Source organism: Bufo bufo, chromosome 5 (assembly GCF_905171765.1).
Source record: "Bufo bufo chromosome 5, aBufBuf1.1, whole genome shotgun sequence".
Classification (NCBI taxonomy): Eukaryota; Metazoa; Chordata; class Amphibia; order Anura; family Bufonidae; genus Bufo; species Bufo bufo.
This window is the reverse complement of record NC_053393.1, coordinates 161222648-161243944: the sequence shown is the minus strand read 5'-3', so window position 1 is coordinate 161243944 and position 21297 is coordinate 161222648. Positions and strand designations below refer to the sequence as shown.

At 44.9% G+C, this 21297-nt stretch overlaps 2 protein-coding genes across 4 annotated transcripts in view; one reads left to right on the top strand and one right to left on the bottom strand.

Annotated features, from left to right (window-relative positions):
* Positions 1-2564, top strand: part of ENOSF1 (enolase superfamily member 1) — a 66767-nt gene extending 64203 nt beyond the window's left edge. The window contains exons 15-16 of one of the 2 annotated variants that reach the window (XM_040431792.1): positions 345-426; positions 2388-2564. In XM_040431792.1, coding sequence (XP_040287726.1) covers positions 345-426; positions 2388-2495 — 190 coding nt within the window. In that variant the 3' untranslated portion in view covers positions 2496-2564. The remainder of the gene's footprint in view (positions 1-344; positions 427-2387) is intronic. The other variant, XM_040431793.1, reaches the window with a different exon arrangement.
* Positions 2565-3397: 833 nt separating this feature from the next.
* TYMS (thymidylate synthetase) lies at positions 3398-19716 on the bottom strand. Of its 2 annotated transcripts, XM_040431795.1 has the most exons (9): positions 19568-19716; positions 19465-19500; positions 19293-19416; positions 14147-14220; positions 6689-6863; positions 6513-6614; positions 5946-6121; positions 4471-4542; positions 3398-3944 (listed from the first exon to the last, which is right to left on the bottom strand). In XM_040431795.1, exons 1-9 carry the CDS (start codon positions 19610-19612, stop codon positions 3807-3809), a joined length of 942 nt encoding a protein of 313 aa, XP_040287729.1. In that variant the 5' UTR covers positions 19613-19716; the 3' UTR covers positions 3398-3806. The 2 variants fall into 2 exon arrangements, with proteins under 2 accessions (XP_040287729.1, XP_040287728.1); XM_040431794.1 differs by having other exon boundaries at positions 19293-19500; positions 19568-19715.
* Between the last annotated feature and the right edge of the window lie 1581 nt (positions 19717-21297).

Genomic DNA, 21297 nt, shown 5'->3' with positions numbered 1-21297 from the left:
CAGCAGGTTGTTCCGGCGGGGGATCCGTGCTAACGCTAGCCCACCACGCTGCCGGAAGTCTGCTGGAACAACCTGCCGGACACTGCTACCCGCAAGTGTGAAAGTAGCCTAACTGATTCACCTAGGAGGACAATGGCAAAAATCCTGGGGTCTCATCGATTTCAGCACTAAAGAAATGCAAAATTATATTATGGCACCAGATTACTTTTACATACAACGACACAGTCCCATAACACTACATGGTCTAGCATCTTTCTGGGCAGTTATGGTCATCCAAAGGGCCCTCTTTACAGGCTAGTTGGAGAACATGGTTTCACAATCTCAAATTTTTCTCTATATTATAGGATGTGTGAATATGTGGATCATCTGCATGAACATTTTAAACACCCAGTGACTATCCGCAATGCAGCTTATATGCCTCCAACGGTAATGTAAAAACTTCTGAACACGCCATGGATTTGTTGCTGTAACTCAATGGCTGCCAATGACAATAATGTGCCACTCAGATTCTATAAGCATAGGTGGTTGTCAGGACTACTTGTACAGCACAATGTAGCACTACCTGGTGACAAGCACAAATTCATTAACTATGTGGTGGAGTCATCACATTTGCCATACGGTTTCTTTTCAGCAGTGCAGCTAGTATCATGTTGGTTTATTAGTTTTGAGTTATACTAGATGTCACACTGTTCTTTGTTATACCGTTATCATTGGATGATGCAACTGCATTGGCTACTTTGACACTTGCGTCAGCAGGGTCCAGCACGCTGCGGTTTTTCTCCGGACGGCTCGCCGTTTTGGGGCCGGACCTCTGGCCTGCCCCACATTATAATGAATGGGGCCAAAGCAGACTTCCGGCGGCATGGTGGGCTAGCGTTAGCACAGATCCGTCAGGCTGTTCCCCCACCAGAACCTGCTGCCGCAAGTGTGAAAGTAGCCTTAAAGGAATTGTCTCATAATGGCAACCAACATCCATATGTCCTGTTAAACATCAGTGGGGTAATTCCACGCCACGCCCTTCCCACCTAAATAGGAGCAGCTCTGTTCGCGCACTACATGGTCAGTCATTAAGGAGACAACCCCCTTTCAAAGAATCGTGTTTTTAACCATATATGTAAGACACAAACTGGAAGATTATGGCAAATAATGTACCAAGCTGCATGGTACTACCATACCATAACTCCCCAACCTCCGTAGGTAAGATGACTGAAGATCTATGCAATAGTACTCATTCTTTCCAGCAGTTATTAGTAGAGATGAGCAAATAGATTTGCTCATCATAAAGAGTTCTTAAGCAGCGAGGGGCTGTCCCTCTGCTTCTTGACTGAGGGTTGAGGGGACATCTTGACGTGACAACCTCGCGCCTGCACCACTGCGCCAAGTAGCGGCACAGGCTTAGAGACTATGCTGCTGCAGCAGTACGGGTACAAGAATGCCAGCCCTGTCAATCAAGCGGTGAGTGAGGTGGGGGCCTTATGAGCAGCAGGGACAGCCCCTTGCTGGTGAAGAAATCTTTTTGATGGACAAAGATTTGTGTGAATACATTCATCTCAAGTTATTAACATTATTTTGCCAGTAGCAAGTACAGCAGAAGCAAGAAATATTGGTTACAGCATGCCGATCCTTGAGGGTATGAGCACTTGACGTGGCTTTGACACAGCTGCGTAGCCGAGTACCGGACAGCCATGCGCAGTTGTTTATTGTTTTCATTGGTAATGGCCACGCAGCCATTAACCATGAGGACCGACTAAACACTGCAGTCCTAGTTAGTTAATTGGAGCGTGCTGAAGCTCACATAACTGAGCCATGTGATCATACCATGAATTTCATTGTTAAAATTGTATGCTGTAAGCAGAATATGTGCAAGGGCATATCTAAGGGAAGGGCTGGCGGGCCACGTGTACCATGTGTCAGCACAAACAAGACATTTAGATACAGTGCTAGTGCAGCAAACTGAATCCTTTCCCTGTGTGAAGGCAAACCAAGCTTCGACTGCAACAATAAAAGGTTCTTTTATCAGGGCAATTATTGGTAACGAGCATTCATAGAAAACACTCATTCCCGATACCTGCCCTGTGCAAAAGTGCCTGGGACCATACGATGAACAAGGCACATAAGTCAGCAGTCCTATGTAAAAATGCATGTGTCGGGACAATCACAGTAGCAATCATTCATCCCCATACAGATATGAGTGTGGAATATAAACGCTCCCCTACGCTCAGCATTCAGGCAATTATTGGGAAACAATGGTTAATTCCTAACAACTGCCTATCCATTGGAAAGTGGAAAAGGACCATAATAAAAAAAAAAAGGTTGTGGACTGTCTCCTCACACACTTGTATAATATCAGTGCAAACAAAATAACCAATCATTCTCCCCTCTTTCAGGATCCAGGATATTCCACTGAAATGAAAGAAGACTCTGTGTCATCGTACCAGTTCCCTAGCGGAGCAATCTGGCAGCAGCTAATTCATGAGAAAAAGGCTGAAATTTAGAAAGTATAGGCAAAGCTAAACACACGGCCTCAGACTTCTGGCATAAGCAACTGAAAAAATTCATACATATCCGCGTTCAAAGGGCCATTCCCACCCCATAATGTACCACTAGGAAGGAGGGCGATTGGTCCCGCTGCTTACCACTTGCGGTGCAGGGAAATACTGTGAAGGAGCAGCAGTAATCCCTCATTCTGAGGATTAGTGGGGTTCCCACCAGATGAACCCCCATGATCAATGATGGCATATCAGGAGGATATACTACCTCTTACTACTAAAGACATATATATCCCTTTGATCACTCAGTAATTGATGTATGTAGCAGACACAGTATTATCAGCCCTAATAAAGCAGCTCTTTACAACATATCTATATCACATTTGATTCGTCTATACTTATGTTATTATAAAAAGTAGTGATCTGGACTCCTGTATTACTGCAGATAATAGTCCAAGATAGTGGTGACAGCTTCCCTTTAAGAGAAGTAGGTTGGCATCATAGTTGTATTAACCCCTTAGTGACCAGCAAGTTTTGAGCCTCTGACCAAGCGGTTTTCTTTTTCATCGTTGCGTTCCACGAGCTATTTTTATCTTTCCATCTATATAGCTTTATGAGAGGGCTAGTTTTTAATGGCGCCATTTTTGGGTACACAACTTTCTGATTAACTTTTATTAACTCTTTCTGGGAGGGAGATGGGAAAAACAGCAATACTCCCACTGCGTTTGTTATAAATTTTACGGCGTTATTTTTCAGTATAAATATCATATCTTTATTCTCTGGGTCAGTACGATTACAGTGATACCAAATACATAGTTTTATTTACATATTATAACTTTTTTGCAATAAAACCCCTGCTGGAAATTACTGAAGGCTGGTCTGGGGCCTACATCAGAGCCTTTACACACATCGGCACATTACATCTGGCAAGTGCCATTGCCTGTGCCATGTAAAGTTTTAAACAGCCCGGACCGGCACTCTTGCCAGTCCGGGCTGTTAGAGCAGGGCCGAAGCTCCCATGTAAAAAAGCAGCAGCCCAGCCTAAGGCGCCTTAGTGACCGCCGTAAAAACATGCATCGGTGGTCACTAAGGGGTTAAGGATACACACCCCCACAATGAGTCTGCTTTCCAGTTAATGACTATAATACATTTCTTAAACACAAGAAAACTTTCTAAAACAGTATATTAATACCACGTTGGCTACACATACAAGTAAACAGCCAAGAAGAGAAGCTTCGAATTCACATGTTTAGTACAAATGCTAAAATAATTTACATCAATTACTACAGCAAGAAGAAAAAAACACTTCTGAAAATATCACACAGCCATTTCCATTCTAATGGTGGGATGAGGGTCGTAGCCTTCAAGCTGGAAATCTTCCGCTTTGAAGTCATTGATGTTTTCCACTGTCCGTAGGATTTTAAGTTTAGGAAATGGCTTAGGTTTCCTTTGAAGCTGAAATATAAAGACATAACCTTGTCAACTTTTGTTCCAAAATAAAACACCTAAAATGCAGTACAAGTCATATTGAGTAAAAAAGCTTAACAGAAAAAAAAAAAAATATATATATTTTTCTTGTCATCAAAATTCAGTGTAATGGATGTCTTGTTCCAGGCGCAATGAGACAACCAATTAAAATGCATCCAACCAGCTTGTCTCTTCTATTGTACTGAGCTACACTCTACATGAATCTCCAACGTGTGCTTTGAAATATGAAAGTCAAATTTTTGTAAAATTTTCAAATAATCATAAGCAGCAACAACAAAAAAAAGAAAAAAAAAGAATTGTCGCTAAAAAACATGCACTAGATTTATTATGAGATCAGGTAAGAGGAGTCAGTCTGGTGTCGATTGTACTGCAGCTCTCCCATGAGATTTCTCAATGAAAAGACTTATCGCCGCAAGTGATTCCTGGATGTTACATTAAAATGTATTAACGTATTAAACAAAAATCTCCCCAAAATGATAGTTTCTTTACTTACTTGACTCTGCAATGGCTCGACATGGTTAAGGTAGACATGAGCATCACCCAAAGTGTGGATAAAGTCACCAAGCTGAATGAATAAAATAAAACAAAAACACATGGTTAGTAAGACAGTAAGAGAGAAAGAAGTAATAACCCTTTCCAGTAGTCTACGCATATATTCCTCTCAAACGCTGAACACGTGCAGTTTCTTATTGCTTCCAGTTATAAATCATGAAACAATTTCAGAGGTAGAACCAAAATGGTGGGTCCTCAAGATGAATACTCATTAGGCAGGCTCTCGTGTCCAGATTACAGACAATATCTAGCCAAGTTCCAGCCACTGCTTGCTCGACATAGGGCAATATTTCCCTTTACAATTGATCACACCCTTAGGCTCCATTCAAACGTCCACAAATCTGTTCCGCATTTTGCGGAACGGAATTCCGTTCCCAAAAAAAATAAAAAAAATAGAACGTCTTAGGCTACTTTCACACCTGCGGTCGGGTGTCCGCTCGTGAGCTCCGTTTGAAGGGGCTCACAAGCGGCCCCGAACGCAGCCGTCCAGCCCTAATGCATTCTCAGTGGAGGCGGATCCGCTGAGAATGCATCAGTCTGGCAGCGTTCAGCCTCCGCTCAGCGAGCGGACACCTGAATGCTGCTTGCAGCGTTCGGGTGTCCGCCTGGCCGTGCGGAGGCAAACGGATCCGTCCAGACTTACAATGTAAGTCAATGGGGACGGATCCGCTTGAAGAGGACACTATATGGCTCAATCTTCAAGCGGATCCGTCCCCCATTGACTTTCAATGTAAAGTCTGGACGGATCCGTTCAGGCTACTTTAACACTTAGAAATTTTTCTAAGTTATAATGCAGACGGATCCGTTCTGAACGGATGCAAACGTCTGCATTATAGGAGCGGATCCGTCTGAGCAGACATCAGACGGACCCACTCCGAACGCTAGTGTGAAAGTAGCCTTATTCTTGTCTGCAATTGCGGACAAGATTAGGCTTTTTCTATTAAGTGCCGGCGATGTGCAGTCCACAAAATGCAGAAGGCACATTGCCAGTGTCTGTGTTTTGCGGATCCGCAAAACACTAACGGACGTGTGCAACCAACAGAATATACCCAGGAAAACCCCTTTAGGACTCAGTGTTTGAGCCCATTGTCAGAGGTATAAACCATATGAAACTATATATAAAAATATCTAAAAAAAAAAAACTCCCACGTCACTCTACAGACATATGTTGTTCATTGAGGCCAACTGTAAAAAAAAAAACATTACAAGGTACACACCAATGGAGGCCACAAGGACACTCTTTGCCTCCTAAATGGGGCGGTGTGCATACAGTTGACGTACACATGTCCTGGTGTATGTGCCAAACACAGGGCTCAGACGCAGTGTGCACATAACCTAAACCTCAAATGTAGCTGGCAAAATGAAAGATTCACCAGCGTGCAGTTAAAGTACAGAGGTTAGAACGATACACAATACCTTCAGTCCTGTGACGTGTGCAATCATGTAAGTTAATAGAGCATAGCTGGCAATATTGAATGGCACTCCAAGGCCCATGTCTCCAGATCGCTGGTACAACTGGCATGACAGCTCATTGTTAAGCACATAGAACTGGCACAGAGCATGACAAGGTGGCAGTGCCATCAAGGAAAGATCTGTAATAGAAACACTCTATTAAAGGCAGACTTCACAGTATGATATACCTGTCTGTCTGGCATCCCCTTGCCTACGCATACCAGGTTAATAAATTAGGGCATTCATAGTGACTGGCACTATTTTCCTAACATATTCCTAAAACATCGTCAATCCCCCTTGGAACATGTGGATTACTACCATGTCCCTGAATATGCGTACCAAAGTCAAACTTTGCTGTATTACTTTGACAGAGGAGACACAAGAATGACAAGGTGCCTTTTCTGCTTGCATAAGTACCATCCCTTACCGCCAATCTTGTATGCAATGGCGGTTTTTATAGCTAAAACACTACTGACCTTAATGACTGCTTTATACAGATATCACATGCTCTGCCATTACAAGAGTTTGTACCTTTAGGGTTCCAGCTACACATGATGATCCTCCTATCATCAGGATTTTTCTTGATGGTGTCAATCACGCTCTGTAGCTGGTCCACACCTTTCCCTGTGTAATCTAACAAAATGGGAGGATAATGGTAATGAAGGGTTATAGAGAAATACATCTATCAAAGTCCATGTTCACTTTACCTGTTTGACTGCCTTCGTACTCAGCCCCAAAGTGTCGCCACTGAAATCCATATACAGGTCCAAGGTCTCCTTCCTCACGCGATACAAATCCTTGCTTATCCAAAAATTCCCTGGAACCATTTGCATCCCAAATTTTCACACCTTTTGCAGAGAGCTCTTTTGAATTTGTAGAACCCTTAAGATTAAAATAGAAAAAGTAAGCAGTCATATGGGCCCAATAAAGTAAGTATTGGCGAATGCACTTCAGACACGTTATCAATGCACAGGTGATACCTTTTTTTTTATAGAATACTTACCATTTCTTATTAATAGGAAATCACATGATCAAAATCATGTGCAGTTTTACACAAGTTCTTAATGCAATTTCACGTATGTGCATGTAACTAGGGGACCTTTGATCATGTAGACCCTACTCCAAGTATTTCTTTAATAAAATAGGGCCTGTAAATGCAAAAATCAAAGGGCACACAAACTGATTGTTCTGGTGGGAGGGGAGCAGGGGGAAGAGGGGGTGATAAAATAATGTTTTCACCCAAAGATGTGGAGTCAAAGCTAGTTTTGGGTGGAGTTGGTAGAAATGTAGTGACTCCACCTTAAAGAAAAAAATAAAAATAATTTAATATTGTGAACCTGGATATCCCCATCTTCACCCCTCTGACATGATTATTGGAGTATTTCATGCTCCGATGCTCTCCCTTGCCCTGCGCTGAATCGCACAGGGCAAGGGCCGTTTGTTTACAATAGCACACTGCTAGGCAGAGGCTTCCGCCCAGCAGTGTTTCGGGTTATGTCACCGGCTCAGATGGACAGGCTTTAGCGCTAGCCGAGCAGTTTACAGCACTAAAGCCCGCCCATTAATGACGGTGACGTCACCGGGCTCAGTTCTGGGAGGAAGCCTCCGCCCAGCAGTCACTATGGAGAGCCCGGTATGTCCTCAGAACTCCATAGAATGCCTTAAAATGCTGATATCAGGGGGCCGGAGGGAAGGGGGGGGGAAAGATGGGGATATGTCTGGGTTCAGCTCTGAACAACCCCTTAAACTTTCATACAAGTTTAGAAATATTTAACATACATATATTTTATCTTCTATCAGTCTTCATACTGCTAGAAAGACCCAAAGTTAGCGCCTGAACCAGTGCTGCACATGCTCAGTAGTGAAGACCAGAGGAGGACGTTCAATACTGGGCATGCTCAGTCATCTCAGAACGCCTAGACAGAACAGGAATAAGTAACTTTTCACTTGCCACCATTATGGAAAGAATCACACTAAGGGTACTTCCACACTTGCGTTTTTCTTTTCCGGCATAGAGTTCCGTCACAGGGGCTCTATACCGGAAAAGAACTGATCAGGTATATCCCCATGCATTCTGAATGGAGAGTAATCCGTTCAGTTTGCATCAGGATGTCTTCAGTTCAGTCGTTTTGACTGATCAGGCAAAAGAGAAAACCGTAGCATGCTACGGTTTTATCTCCGGCTAAAAAAACTGAAGACTTGCCTGAATGCCGGATCCGTCCTTCCGGTATGCGCAGACTGAAAAAAAAGGTGAAAAAATAAATGCCGGATCCGTTTTTGCCGGATGACACCGGAAAGACGGATCCGGCATTTCAATGCATTTTTTCGACTGATCAGGTATTTTAAAGACTGATCAGGATCCTGATCAGTCTTACCAATGCCATCAGTTAACATATATTTTGCCTGATCCGGCAGGCAGTTCCGGCGACGGAACTGCTTGCCGAATCTCTCTGCCGCAAGTGTGAAAGTAGCCTTACCTACTTCCTGCCGCTGTGATGCTGTGTAACGGCTCCCGTGTGTCTATCTTCTGGACTGTGGACTTGTTTAATTTGTCTTGATCACCTACACCGCTGCAGCCAATCACACTTGCAGGAGAGGAAGTAAACAAGCCGCGGACTGAAAGACAGACGCACGGAAGCCACCAAGCAGGACCGGAGCTGCCAATACCAGGAAAGTATGAATCTTCCCATAGAAGAGGCAGGCTGCGGCACCTGTGAAAGGTTATTTATTCCCAGATAACCCTTTTTCTGGGGAGCACTGAAAACAGCAGCTACCAGGGGCATAACTGTAATTTATAGCGCTCCACAGCAAAACATGGGGCTCCCACCACCTAATGTAAGAAAAATAAAACTGCAGCACAAATGGCAATAAAGGTATATACAGTCTTGTGAAAAAATTAGGACACCCTTTGAAAGCATGTGGTTTTTTGTAACATTTTTAATAAATGGTTATTTCATCTCCGTTTCAACAATACAGAGAGATTAAAGTAATCCGACTAAACAAAGAAAACTGAAGAAAAGTCTTTTCAAGATCTTCTGTAAATGTCATTCTACAAAAATGCCTATTCTAACTGAGGAAAAAGATAGGACACCCTTGCCCCTAATAGCGAGTGTTACCTCCTTTGGCTGAAATAACTGCAGTGAGACGGTTCTTGTAGCCATCTACCAGTCTTCGACATCGGTCTGAGGAAATTTTACCCCACTCCTCAATGCAGAACTTTTTCAGCTGTGAGATGTTTGAGGGGTTTCTTGCACGTACAGCCCTTTTCAAGTCACCCCACAGCATCTCAATGGGATTCAAATCTGGACTTTGACTTGGCCATTCCAGGACTCTCCATTTCTTCTTTTTCAGCCAATCTTTGGTTGATTTACTAGTATGTTTTGGGTCATTGTCATGTTGCATGGTCCAGTTCCGCTTCAGCTTTAATTTTCTAACTGATGGTCTCACATGTTCTTCAAGCACCTTCTGATACACAGTAGAATTCATCGTGGATTCTATGATGGTGAGCTGACCAGGTCCTGCTGCAGCAAAGCAGCCCCAAACCATGACACTTCCACCTCCATGCTTCACAGTTGGTATGAGGTTCTTTTCTTGGAATGCTGTGTTGTGTTTACGCCAAACATGTCCTCTGCTGTTGTGTCCAAATAATTCAATTTTGGACTCATCTGTCCAAAGAACATTATTCCAGAAGTCCTGGTCTTTGTCAACTTTATCGCTGGCAAATGTCAGTCTGGCCTCGATGTTTCTCTTGGAAAGCAAAGGTTTCCTCCTTGCACACCTCCCATGCAAGTTAAACTTGTACAGTCTCTTTCTGATTGTAGAGGCATGTACTTCTACATCAACAGTAGCCAGAGCCTGCTGTAGTTCTCGAGATGACACTTTAGGGTTTTTGGATACCTCTTTTAGCATCTTGCGGTCTGCTCTTGGGGTGAACTTGCTGGGGCGACCAGTCCTGGGCATGTTGGCAGTTGTTTTGAAAGCCCTCCACTTGTAGACTATCTTCCGGACAGTGGAATGGCTGATTTCAAAATCTTTTGAGATCTTTTTAAATCCCTTCCCAGACTCATAGGCTGCTACAATCTTTTTTCTGAAGTCCTCTGACAGCTCTTTTGCTCTCACCATGGTGCTCACTCTCACTTCAACAGTCAGGAGCACACCAAACTAAATGTCTGAGGTTTAAATAGGGCAAGCCTCATTCAACATGCAGAGTAACGATCTACTAATTATGTGCACCTGGTGTGATATACCTGTGTGAGATCTGAGCCAATTTAAGAGGGAATACATGTGAGGGTGTCCTATCTTTTTCCTCAGTTAGAATAGGCATTTTGGTAGAATGACATTTACAGAAGATCTTGAAAAGACTTTTCTTCAGTTTTCTTTGTTTAGTTGGATTACTTTAATCTCTCTGTATTGTTGAAACGGAGATGAAATAACCATTTATTAAAAATGTTACAAAAAACCACATGCTTTCAAAGGGTGTCCTAATTTTTTCACATGACTGTATAATAGCACCACATATCAGAAAACCCAAATTACATATGGGCCCCATGGCAAGGGTACAGTTACACCCATGGAAGCTACACTTTTTAAATGTTTCTCTCTCATTCCTATTTAGACTTGATGATTCTCAGCATTTCCAGGACATACATTTATAGCTTTTTCTAACTGTCAGAAATTATATTCCAATAAATATGGCTTACATTCTAAGTAACTTGATGACTTATATGATAGTAAGAAAAAGTCCAATGTTACCATTTTACTACAGTAAATGCCTTATAACTAAATTGTCAACCATTTATGAAGGAGTCGAAGTGTTACAAAATGCAAGAGTCATAACGTTGGCTTACCGACTCCACAGCCCTGCTTTTCACACATTTCGGGTCAACGAAATGCTATATAGTGACTTTAGCACCAGAACTGCAGCTCAACGTAACTGTGGAGTCACAGCATCGTTTTAAAGCCGGAGTGGGTGGTGATCGCATTCTCTGATCTCAAGCATTGCTGGGACGTCATACTGGTGTCCACAGCACTCACAGGGTTAAATCAGCAAGCACAAACTAAGCAATGAAAAGGTCTGATATCAAAACACCTACTATAAGATGTTGAGGTTTAGGCTGCATTTAATCAGTCATAATTTGGCTCCATACAGGAACCATATATATTTAGTGCCAGGAATGAGCTCAGACCCTGTATGTAAGCAGGGAAATATTTCCAGCACAACGCCTTTGAGAAAAATATACATGTCTTTCCCCATAGGATCGGCTTTGTTGCTGGCACTAAATATACTGCTAGAGAGCCATCTTATGGTCAAAATAAAACTATTATAAATGTAAGAAAATATGGGTAAAGTAGAGCATTCTGATATTATTGGTTATGAATACAAATTATGTTTGCCAAACAAGATAGTCACAATAATCAAGTGCAACAGGGACATCTACTGGCCACTAAGATGCATTGCACCACCTCAATAATAAATCCCAGTTCCCAACTGAACCCTGTAAGCCTTGTTATAGTCATGACCAAGCGTTTCAAGACATACACAAGCTTTGGTTTTCACAGTTTGCAACTTCAGCGTTTTTTGATCTTTTCGTCAGCTGTTTCTATGGCATACTGAAGTACAATTATAAGTAGGGTTGAGCAAATCGGGTTCGGGTTCATTGTTAAAACTTCGTTAAAAGGGAACCCGTCACCGGGATTTTGTGTATAGAGCTGAGGACATGGGTTGCTAGATCACGGCTAGCACATCCGTAATATCCAGTCCCCAAAGCTCTGTGTGCTTTTATTGTGTATAAAAAAAAAAAGCGATTTGATACATATGCAAATTAACATGAAAGAATCATATCTTACTTGTGTGACCAGAGAAGAGTCATATTTTCAAGCTCTGACTCATCTCAGGGTAATTTGCATATGTATCAAATCGTTTTTTTTTTTACACAATAAAAGCACACAGAGCTATGGGGACTGGGTATTGCGGATGTGCTAGCGGCCATCAACCCATGTCCTCAGCTCTATACACAAAATCCACGTGACAGATTCCCTTTAAGTATATCGGCTCTGTTCTACTGTAAAATGTACGGCCTCTGCAGAGTTCTTTCTGAAGTGCCTCATTAACTAAGTCTTGTGCAGCTTCGTATTTTGATATAGTAATATTATGCGAAGGGTCCATTCACACAAATGGGTATGCATCTGTTCCGCAATTTTGCGGAACAGGTGTGGACCCATTCATTTCAATCGGGCTGAAAAAGATGCGGACACCACACAGTGTGCTGTCTGCATCCGCACTGCGGCCCCACAGCCATTTCTATCAGTGCCGGCCACATGCGGTCCGCAAAATGTGGAACGTACATGGCTGGTGTACGTGTTTTGCTGACCGCAAAACACTTGGACATGTGAATGGACCCTAAATGAAGTGGCACGTGATAAAGATGAGACAAAGTAAGTCTCACAATATTTGCTGAAACTTCGGAAAGACCTCCGCAGAGGCCATACATTTTACAGTAGAACAGAGCCAATATTCTTAACGAAATTGTTAAAATAATCTGGTTCCGATACAGCAATCTGAACCCGATTCGCTCAACCCTAATTATAAGCATTTCATAGGTTTTTTCTTTTCAACTTTTATTGACAAATCAAATTTCTGCAAAGACTCAATATTTCCAGTGTTGACTCTTCTTTTTGAAGACTTCTGCAGTTGGCCCTGGCACACTAGATGTCAGCTTCTGGGCCAAATCCTGACTGATAGCAACCCATTCTTACCTAATCAGTGCTTGGAGTTTATTACAATTTCCATACCCATTTTTTGGTGGATTGGCCACAGGTTCTCAATGGGATGAAGACCTGGGGAGTTTCCAGACCACAGATCCAAAATTTCAATGTTTTGTTGACGGACCCACTTAAGCTACTTTTACACTTGCGTTTTTCCTTTTCCGGCATAGATTTCCGTCTTAGGGGCTCAATACTGGAAAAGAACTGATCAGTTTTATCCTAAATGGAGGGCAATCCGTTCAGGATGTCTTCAGTTCACTCTTTTTGCCTTTTCAGGACGGAGATAATACTGCAGCATGCTACGGTTTTATCTCCGTACAAAATTCCAGAACACTTGCCGAAATGCCCGTCATTTTTTCCCATTCAAATGCATTTATGCCGGATCCAGCCCCGAGTGTTCCGGCAAAACGGATCCGGTATTGCGGTCTGTGCATGCTCAGACCGCAAAAAATGTGAAAAAAATATAAATGCCGGACCCGTTTTTTTCAAGATGACACCGGAGAGACGGATCTGGCATTTCAATGCATTTGTCATACGGAACAGGATCCTGATCCGTCTGACAAATGCCATCAGTTTGCATACGTTTTGACGGAACTGCCTGCCGGAATCCTCTGCCGCAAGTGTGAAAGTACCCTTAGTTATCACCCTTGCCTTGTGACATGGTGCCCCATCATGCTGGAAAGAGCACTGTTCATCACCAGATTGCTTCTCGTTGGGAGAAGTTGCTCCTGGAGGATTTTTTAACACCATTCTTTATACATGGCATTGCTGTTAGGCGAAACTGTGAGCAAGCCCGGATTAGGTAAGACTCTGCTGCCATCATTCAGGATGTGCCCTGAAGCAGATATATAGATGCCAGGGCGAATTGCAGAAGTCTTGAAAAAGGAGGTTGAACAAACATTTATCATTCCCCCTCATGCCAGTTCTGTTTTGATCAAGTGGCATTTCTCCGCTGCCCTCCCCACTTTCCCGAAAAGGGGGTTTGGAGAGGGCCTATTTACCTTCTTTGATGCCAGTTTTCTGGTGTAAAAAAAAGACTGACATCTATACCAGCTAGGGGGTGGCATGGGGATATCATAGATCTGTATAAAACAACGGTCTTTCAAATCATAAACTTGATGTATATCAATAAAAGGTTAAAAAAATGTATCAATATGGTTGCCTTTTTTGCCAGAAAGAACAGAAACTTAATGCTATGGCCTGCAGTATCACATTTTATAGGTAGTCTGTGAGCAGTTTCAACCCCTTGATACTGCTATATAAGTGATGGGGGAAGCAGTGTTAGCATATCTGAGGTGATGTTAATGCAGACTGAACAACCAAAAAATCCATCAACCCGAAGCTGGGAGCCAAGTGCCACGGAGCAAACCACAACTTGCATGCATTCTGCCAGACTTCACCTTGATAAACCACAGCAGTTCTTCCAGCACGCCTTTCCAGAACACGCGCTTTGTGGTCAGCAGAGGGAACTGATCTGAGGAAACAAAATACCCAAATTAAAAAGGACTTTTCCAGGAGGTGTATATATAATTTTTTTTTTAAACAGGGTTAGAATAGCAAAAAATAAATAAACATAAAGTCAGAGGTCTCCCGTCGCTCCCATTCTGATGCTTTCAAGGTATCTGCCAGTCTCTACTTTCTGGTCCCTCACAACACACAGGAAATCCCCATTTAGCTAAATGACTTCCAAAACGATTTCACCGACCAGACAACCCTTTTAACTGATCAGTGTAATCTGGAAGGCGACAACCTCAATAGTGATTAATGAGCCTTCTGGAAGTACCAGTGTGCAGTGAGCCCCCATGGGAGCCGGAATAGAGAATTGGAGTGGTAGTGACCCTGAAGTAGTCCAATTGTGTCATGGTGTCCTACCTCAGGCCGTTGCAGTGAAAGTTGTAGCACTGAAGAATGAGGCCAGAATTGAACGTAACAAAGTCCTTTTACCAAGTGCAACGTAGAACTTAAAAGGGGTTGTCAGAGTTATAAAAATAAAAAATATATAGCACTGTAAATCTGATGGTCACCGATATATAACTAAGCTAAGCAAGTTTTAGGCAAAAAAAATTATAAAATAAACAAATCTATTTGGTCATTTCCCTGGTTCTCTTCTGGCCCTTTGTTTACATGCAATAACAACAATCTCTGTCTCTCCCCCTGCTCGGTAAAGTGAGCGAATACAAGAGCTGCCCTGAGTGACATGTCTGCCTGCTGGGAGACTCAGCAGCATGTTGTATGTGTAGAACTACAAGTCCCAGCTGTATAATGACACTAGTGTACAGATCTCTCAGGCTTGTGCACCAACATTATCAGAGCAGGGAGAGAAGCTGACATCACAGGTCATGTGACCCTCAGGGAAATCTGAGAAACCAGCCACTGAGGATAAAGGGAGTTAATTGGAAACCTGTTACATTGGCCTAGTTAGAAACAAAGAATAAAAAAATAACTCTGACAACCCCTTTAAAATGCAGACAGTAGGAGCAGACTTTAGTGCAATCATCTTCTGACACCCGCTCAGGAGGTATGGTGGTAGGTTGCAGTTCTGGAATTAGATGTTACTGGCCTAGTGGTCGTTCGGCGATTAGGGTGTCTTAGGCCCATTTTCCCCACTTCACAGCAGGGTCTGCAGAAGCTGGATGTTGATGTTCACTTTGCTGTGTCCGATCCCAAGACTTTATTCAAGTCCTTACTTTGATTGTGGGGAATGGGTGCTCTAGGAGCTGCATCCTCACTCAGGTGGGAAAGGGTCCTCCTTATTCCCCCCTCCCTAGCTAGGAAGTCGGACTAGCCCACTCCTACCAAAGAGGGGAGGAATAGAACGGAGAGTTCCATTCTTGTTACAGAACAATGCCAACCATACTCTATCTGCTGGTGAACCAAGTTAATTTCATGTCGTTACATTTACATTGCATAAGAAATATATAAATTCAGTAACCAAGTATGAAATAGTAATACTGGAGGTATTACAAATAGTATATGAAATAGTAACTCTGAGGCATTACAAAAGTCCCTGAAGTACCAGAGTCAGAATAAGAGTGGGGGGCCTAAAATCAGTTCACTGAGGGTCTTGAAGCCACTATTTGACATTAAGCATTAATTCTCCTGTTTTGTGTCTACACCTCCTATGCAGACATGTTAGGTCTTGTTGAGACGCTGTGGTGTCCTCCTGTTTGGATGTAACAACGGACCTCGTGCAGTTCCACTGAATTATGGTTGGGGGTTACAATACAGGTGATAAATGTGTGATCGCTGTTTGCCCCATGGTTCACTAAACTGGGGAGAGCACAATGGTCAGACATGTCCCCTCCTGCTCTCCTCAGTGCCTATAGGGCTGACATAGATAGGAGATAAATGTCCTTTGTGGGACCCTTTAAGTAGAACAATCATCTTGAGATTCGCATCTCAGGAGGAACGCATAGTCTTCCGTTATTCAGTATAGGCAATGTCTAATGGGAGAGGTTATAGGGGCCACCAGCATCCCTTATGTTTTCTATATCCTTGGTGTTTGTCAGTTTTTAAGAGTTTCCTCTAGAGCTGCAAAATAAATTAAAAGGGAACCTGTCACCGGGATTTTGTGTATAGAGCTGAGGACATGGGTTGCTAGATGGCCGCTAGCACATCCGCAATACCCAGTCCCCATAGCTCTGTGTGCTTTTATTGTGTAAAAAGACAGATTTGATCCATATGCAAATTAACCTGAGATGAGTCCAGCGTGAAGGAGCCCAGCACCGCCCCGCATCCTCAGAATCTCCTCCTTGCTCCCCGATGTCAGAAAACTAGGACGCCGTAATCTCGCGATGCGTGAGCTAGCGCATGCGCAGTTCCTTCCCTGAGGCTGATGCCAGCACAGGGAAGGAACACTGACGACCCTGCGCATGCGCTAGCTCACACATCGCGAGATTACGGTGCTCAAGCTTTCTGACGTCGGGGAGCAAGGAGGAGATTCTGAGGATGCGGGGCGGTGCTGGGCTCCTTCACGCTGGACTCATCTCAGGGTAATTTGCATATGTATCAAATCTTTTTTTTTTACACAATAAAAGCACACAGAGCTATGGGGACTGGGTATTGCGGATGTGCTAGCGGCCATCTAGCAACCCATGTCCTCAGCGCTATACATCCAATCCCAGTGACAGGTTCCCTAAAATGAATTTGATTAATTCGCCCTTTTAGTGTTTGACGATTTTATTTTATTATAAATTTTTTTCTTCTGCCGCACTACATCAGCAGAGGCTGCGTGGGACTGAAGAGACCCCACAAAGGCTGCACAAGAGCTGAAGGACCTGTGATGATGTCACAGTCTTGTGATCAGTGCAGGAGGGGCGGGGCTCATCAGTGGAGGGGGAAAAACCTGTGATGACATCGGTAGGCGGAGCTTTGTGTGGAGGAGAATAAATTGAAGAAGCGATGATTTCAGTAGAATAGCCGGGGAAATGCTGGGAGTTGTAGCTCTCCCCATATACCTCCTCCCTGTAATGTCCTCGCCATAAATTAGGAACATCCTTCAGCAGTCTTTTCAGAAAGTGGCAAGGGTGGCGTAGAAACGCCACCTGCGCCAGGGTTTGCAACTTTTTTACGCCAGAAAAGAGTGGTGTGTGTTCTGCCACGGTTTATATCTCTTCTTAATTGCCTTAATTAGAATGTATTCTACATAACGGTTGCATCGTAAAGACAACCCCTTTAAAAAATAAAGAAAGAAAATAGTCTTCTCTCGCTCATGGGGAGAAGTTGTGGCCAGCGACACATTGTAACTGAATGAATGTCTTTACGTGCACTGGGGGCACCGGAGGCTCTCTTACAGGGCAGCCTAGGGGGTACCCAGCTGGGGTCCCAAACATCCGACACCTACATGACCTCATGGCCTTCATGCAGTGGATGCCAGTGCTACGATCTGTAAAAAAAAAAAAAAAAACCCACACACTTCTCAGAAGTGGACCAAAATATGATCGTGTGAATGCATTCTTACATAAAGATGAAGATGGTGCGCATGGGACTGCCAATCTACAGGTCAGAGGTGGATGTAACCAATAGCAACTACACATGTATATGGACACAAATTAAAAAAAATATTTAAGGATAATTTGGGGATTCTTCTTAGTTTTCCCATGATTATATAAAAAATGAAGCCAGATTTGTATCAAGCTGTCAGCTACGGGGGGAGCGCCCCATCTGCTCCAGCTACGGGGGGAGCGCCCCATCTGCTCCAGCTACGGGGGGAGCGCCCCATCTGCTCCAGCTACGGGGGGGAACGCCCCATCTGCTCCAGCTACGGGGGGGAACGCCCCATCTGCTCCAGCTACGGGGGGGAACGCCCCATCTGCTCCAGCTACGGGGGGGAACGCCCCATCTGCTCCAGCTACGGGGGGGAACGCCCCATCTGCTCCAGCTACGGGGGGGGAACGCCCCATCTGCTCCAGCTACGGGGGGGAACGCCCCATCTGCTCCAGCTACGGGGGGGAACGCCCCATCTGCTCCAGCTACGGGGGGGAACGCCCCATCTGCTCCAGCTACGGGGGGGAACGCCCCATCTGCTCCAGCTACGGGGGGGAGCGCCCCATCTGCTCCAGCTACGGGGGGAGCGCCCCATCTGCTCCAGCTACGGGGGGAACGCCCCATCTGCTCCAGCTACGGGGGGGAACGCCCCATCTGCTCCAGCTACGGGGGGGAACGCCCCATCTGCTCCAGCTACGGGGGGGAACGCCCCACCTGCTCCAGCTCCGGGGGGGAACGCCCCATCTGCTCCAGCTACGGGGGGGAACGCCCCATCTGCTCCAGCTACGGGGGGGGGAACGCCCCATCTGCTCCAGCTACGGGGGGGAACGCCCCATCTGCTCCAGCTACGGGGGGGGAACGCCCCATCTGCTCCAGCTACGGGGGGGGAACGCCCCATCTGCTCCAGCTACGGGGGGGAACGCCCCATCTGCTCCAGCTACGGGGGGGAACGCTCCATCTGCTCCAGCTACGGGGGGGGAACGCTCCATCTGCTCCAGCTACGGGGGGGAACGCCCCATCTGCTCTTCCTATCACAGCTCAGGAGGCAGTTGAAGGATGTAACCGAGCATGTGCGGCCTTCTCAGTGAGCAGGACAAAGAAATAGGAAAGTGAAAAAACAGCAGGTGGCGCTATACAGATAGATTTGATTAAATAACTCAGTGGCTATGCTAAATGTTTAATTACATGCAATTACAAAAGTATTCAGATCCAGGGGCTGGTTTGAGAACTGTAGAATATTTTTTGTGGGACAACCCCTTTAAGAGACAGGAACGTCTATGAGGAGACTACCCCTTTAAGGGATGCTGTCTAGGATTGAAGTTCAGATGTACACTGAATTGCGTTATGGATTCCGTTACCACCGACCATAACGCAATTCAATGACGGAATGCATAACGGAATGCCTTTAGAGCCATTCCGTCATAATTGAAGTCTATGGCCGGATCAGGGGGGGGGGGGGAATTCCCGACAAACAATGGACCTGTCAAAATCCCCACTGACAGAAGTGACGGCCCCGACCACCGCGGGGTACAAGGGTCTCAGCAATGACTGCAGCTTTACCTCGGAGGCTGTACCGAGCCTGCATCCCGAACACGGAGATGGTTCCGGTACCAGTACGGTCCTCTTTGCGGTGTCCGCGCTGAAGGATGTGCCGGATCTGCTCCAAGTACTGCAGCTCATCGTGTGGGGGCTCCTGGTGCTGCGGGGGCTCCTGGTGCTGCGGCCGCTCCTGCGGGGGCTCCTGGTGCTGCGGCCCGCCATTGACTCCCTAGAAGATAGAAGGGGGTGAGCGGGGCTTCTGCCGGTCAGCGCTCCGCCGGTCCGGTCCTACTCACCTGCTCCTGAGCGCTGGGCACTGTCAGCTCGGCCGCCACCGGCATGTTATATAGAAGGATCGGCAGAACGTCCTGAGGAGGAGAACACCCGGGACTGTCCGGTGCTTTGGATTTTGGCGCGTTAATGAGTCTCCTCCTTGTTCCGCCCCTGGATCTCCTCAGCTCCGTGCACACAACCTGGCGCCAGTCCCAGTCCCGCTCAAACATGTGCAGAACCGTCCTGTCATTTTCCGGGCGGTTACCACGTTTTTCTGCTCATTTTCCCCACAAGTTTTTTCCCCTCCACTTTTTCACGCCGTGTTAGTGATTCTTGCTGTTTGGGCTGTTCCCAGGGTGGTGTCTATTTGTCCCTTATTTACCTACTGCCATGTTGGGAAGTTTGTGATGCTAACTTGGGGGACTTTTTAGTGTTTTTTTGTTGTGGTATTCCTAAATGCAGCAAGTCAACCCTAACCGGAGAGAAGAGGCGGCTGCACAGAGTCTTGGGGTGGCCATTGTTGCCTTGTAGCGCAGGGGTCATGGCTCCCAATACAAACAAGGACATTATCCCGGGTTATCCAACCACTATAATGACCCCTTCCCTCATATAGATTATACTTGCCCCCCTCCCTGGCACCCACTTCTCTCTGGATCTGCATCTCCTCATTGCGCGGATCAAAACATCCGGAAACGGGGTGCGCTGCCAATAGACGTCTGCAATGGGAACAAACCTCCCTAGCATAGCGGGTGATCAAAAAGTCACGCACACTCCAAAATGGTATCAATAAAAGCTAAAGATTGTCCCGCAAAAAATAAGCTCCCACACAGCTCAGAAAACATAACTATAAAAAAGTTATAGGCGACAGAATATGGTGAGGTAAAATGATGTTGTAATCGTACTGATCCAGACAATGAAGGGCTCAGTTTTGCCGCGGAGGGAACGCTGTGGGAACAAAACTCGTTAAACGGTGGAGGAATTGCGTTTTATTTTTCAATTCCACCCCATTTGGAATTTTTTCCCCCCCGCTTCCCACTACATTGTATTCCACGTTAAATGGTGGCAATAGAAAGTACGTGTCCCGCAAAAAATAAAAAGTTATGGCTCAAGGAAGATAGGGGGAAAAAATGAAAACGCAAAAAAACAAAACTCTGGTATCCTAAGGGTTAATGGGGCCGGACGGAGACTTTCAAGCTTCTGGCAATGTGTGAAACTAGCCTTAGTAGACTACAATATTCCCTATGTTTAATGGATGCCATATTGGCCTAAGGGTGACGGATGGCGCTGGCATCTCGTACAAGCCTCTATTAGGCTACATTTACACGACAGTGAAAAACGGACATCCCATGTCCGTTTTAAGAAGAATGGTAATCTACGGGTTATTCACGCGGCAGTTTTCTTTTTTACGGCCGGTGAATAAAAGAGAAAATGTTCTTTTTTTGTCGATATTCATGGGCCGATAACCCCCATACAATTGAAGGGGACTGTTTTTAACATCCGTTTTTCAGAAAGGCATCACGTTTCGGGCTATAACGTGTATGTGAGGAAGCTCCTGTCTGGTCACTGTCCGTATACGTGGAAAGTTATAACTAGGGATGAGCGAACTTGTGTTTCAAGTTTAGTGTTCGGGTTATCTAAGAATTCTGTTATGGATTCCTCTACCACGGACCATAACTTATGGTCCGTGGTAGCGGAATCCATAACGGAATCCTTAGATAACCCGAACCTTGTACGCCAAACTTGAAACACACCT

Bases quoted from the DNA above. Each gene is read 5' to 3' on its own strand.
- TYMS (XM_040431794.1), bottom strand. From the start codon at position 19,612: ATGCCGGTGGCGGCCGAGCTGACAGTGCCCAGCGCTCAGGAGCAG. The intron at 6,615-6,688 runs GTAAAGTGAACA...CCATTTTGTTAG, and splicing joins GTACGAAGGCAGTCAAACAG to ATTACACAGGGAAAGGTGTG. The intron at 3,945-4,470 runs GTAAGTAAAGAA...TTTATATTTCAG, and splicing joins TCGAGCCATTGCAGAGTCAA to CTTCAAAGGAAACCTAAGCC.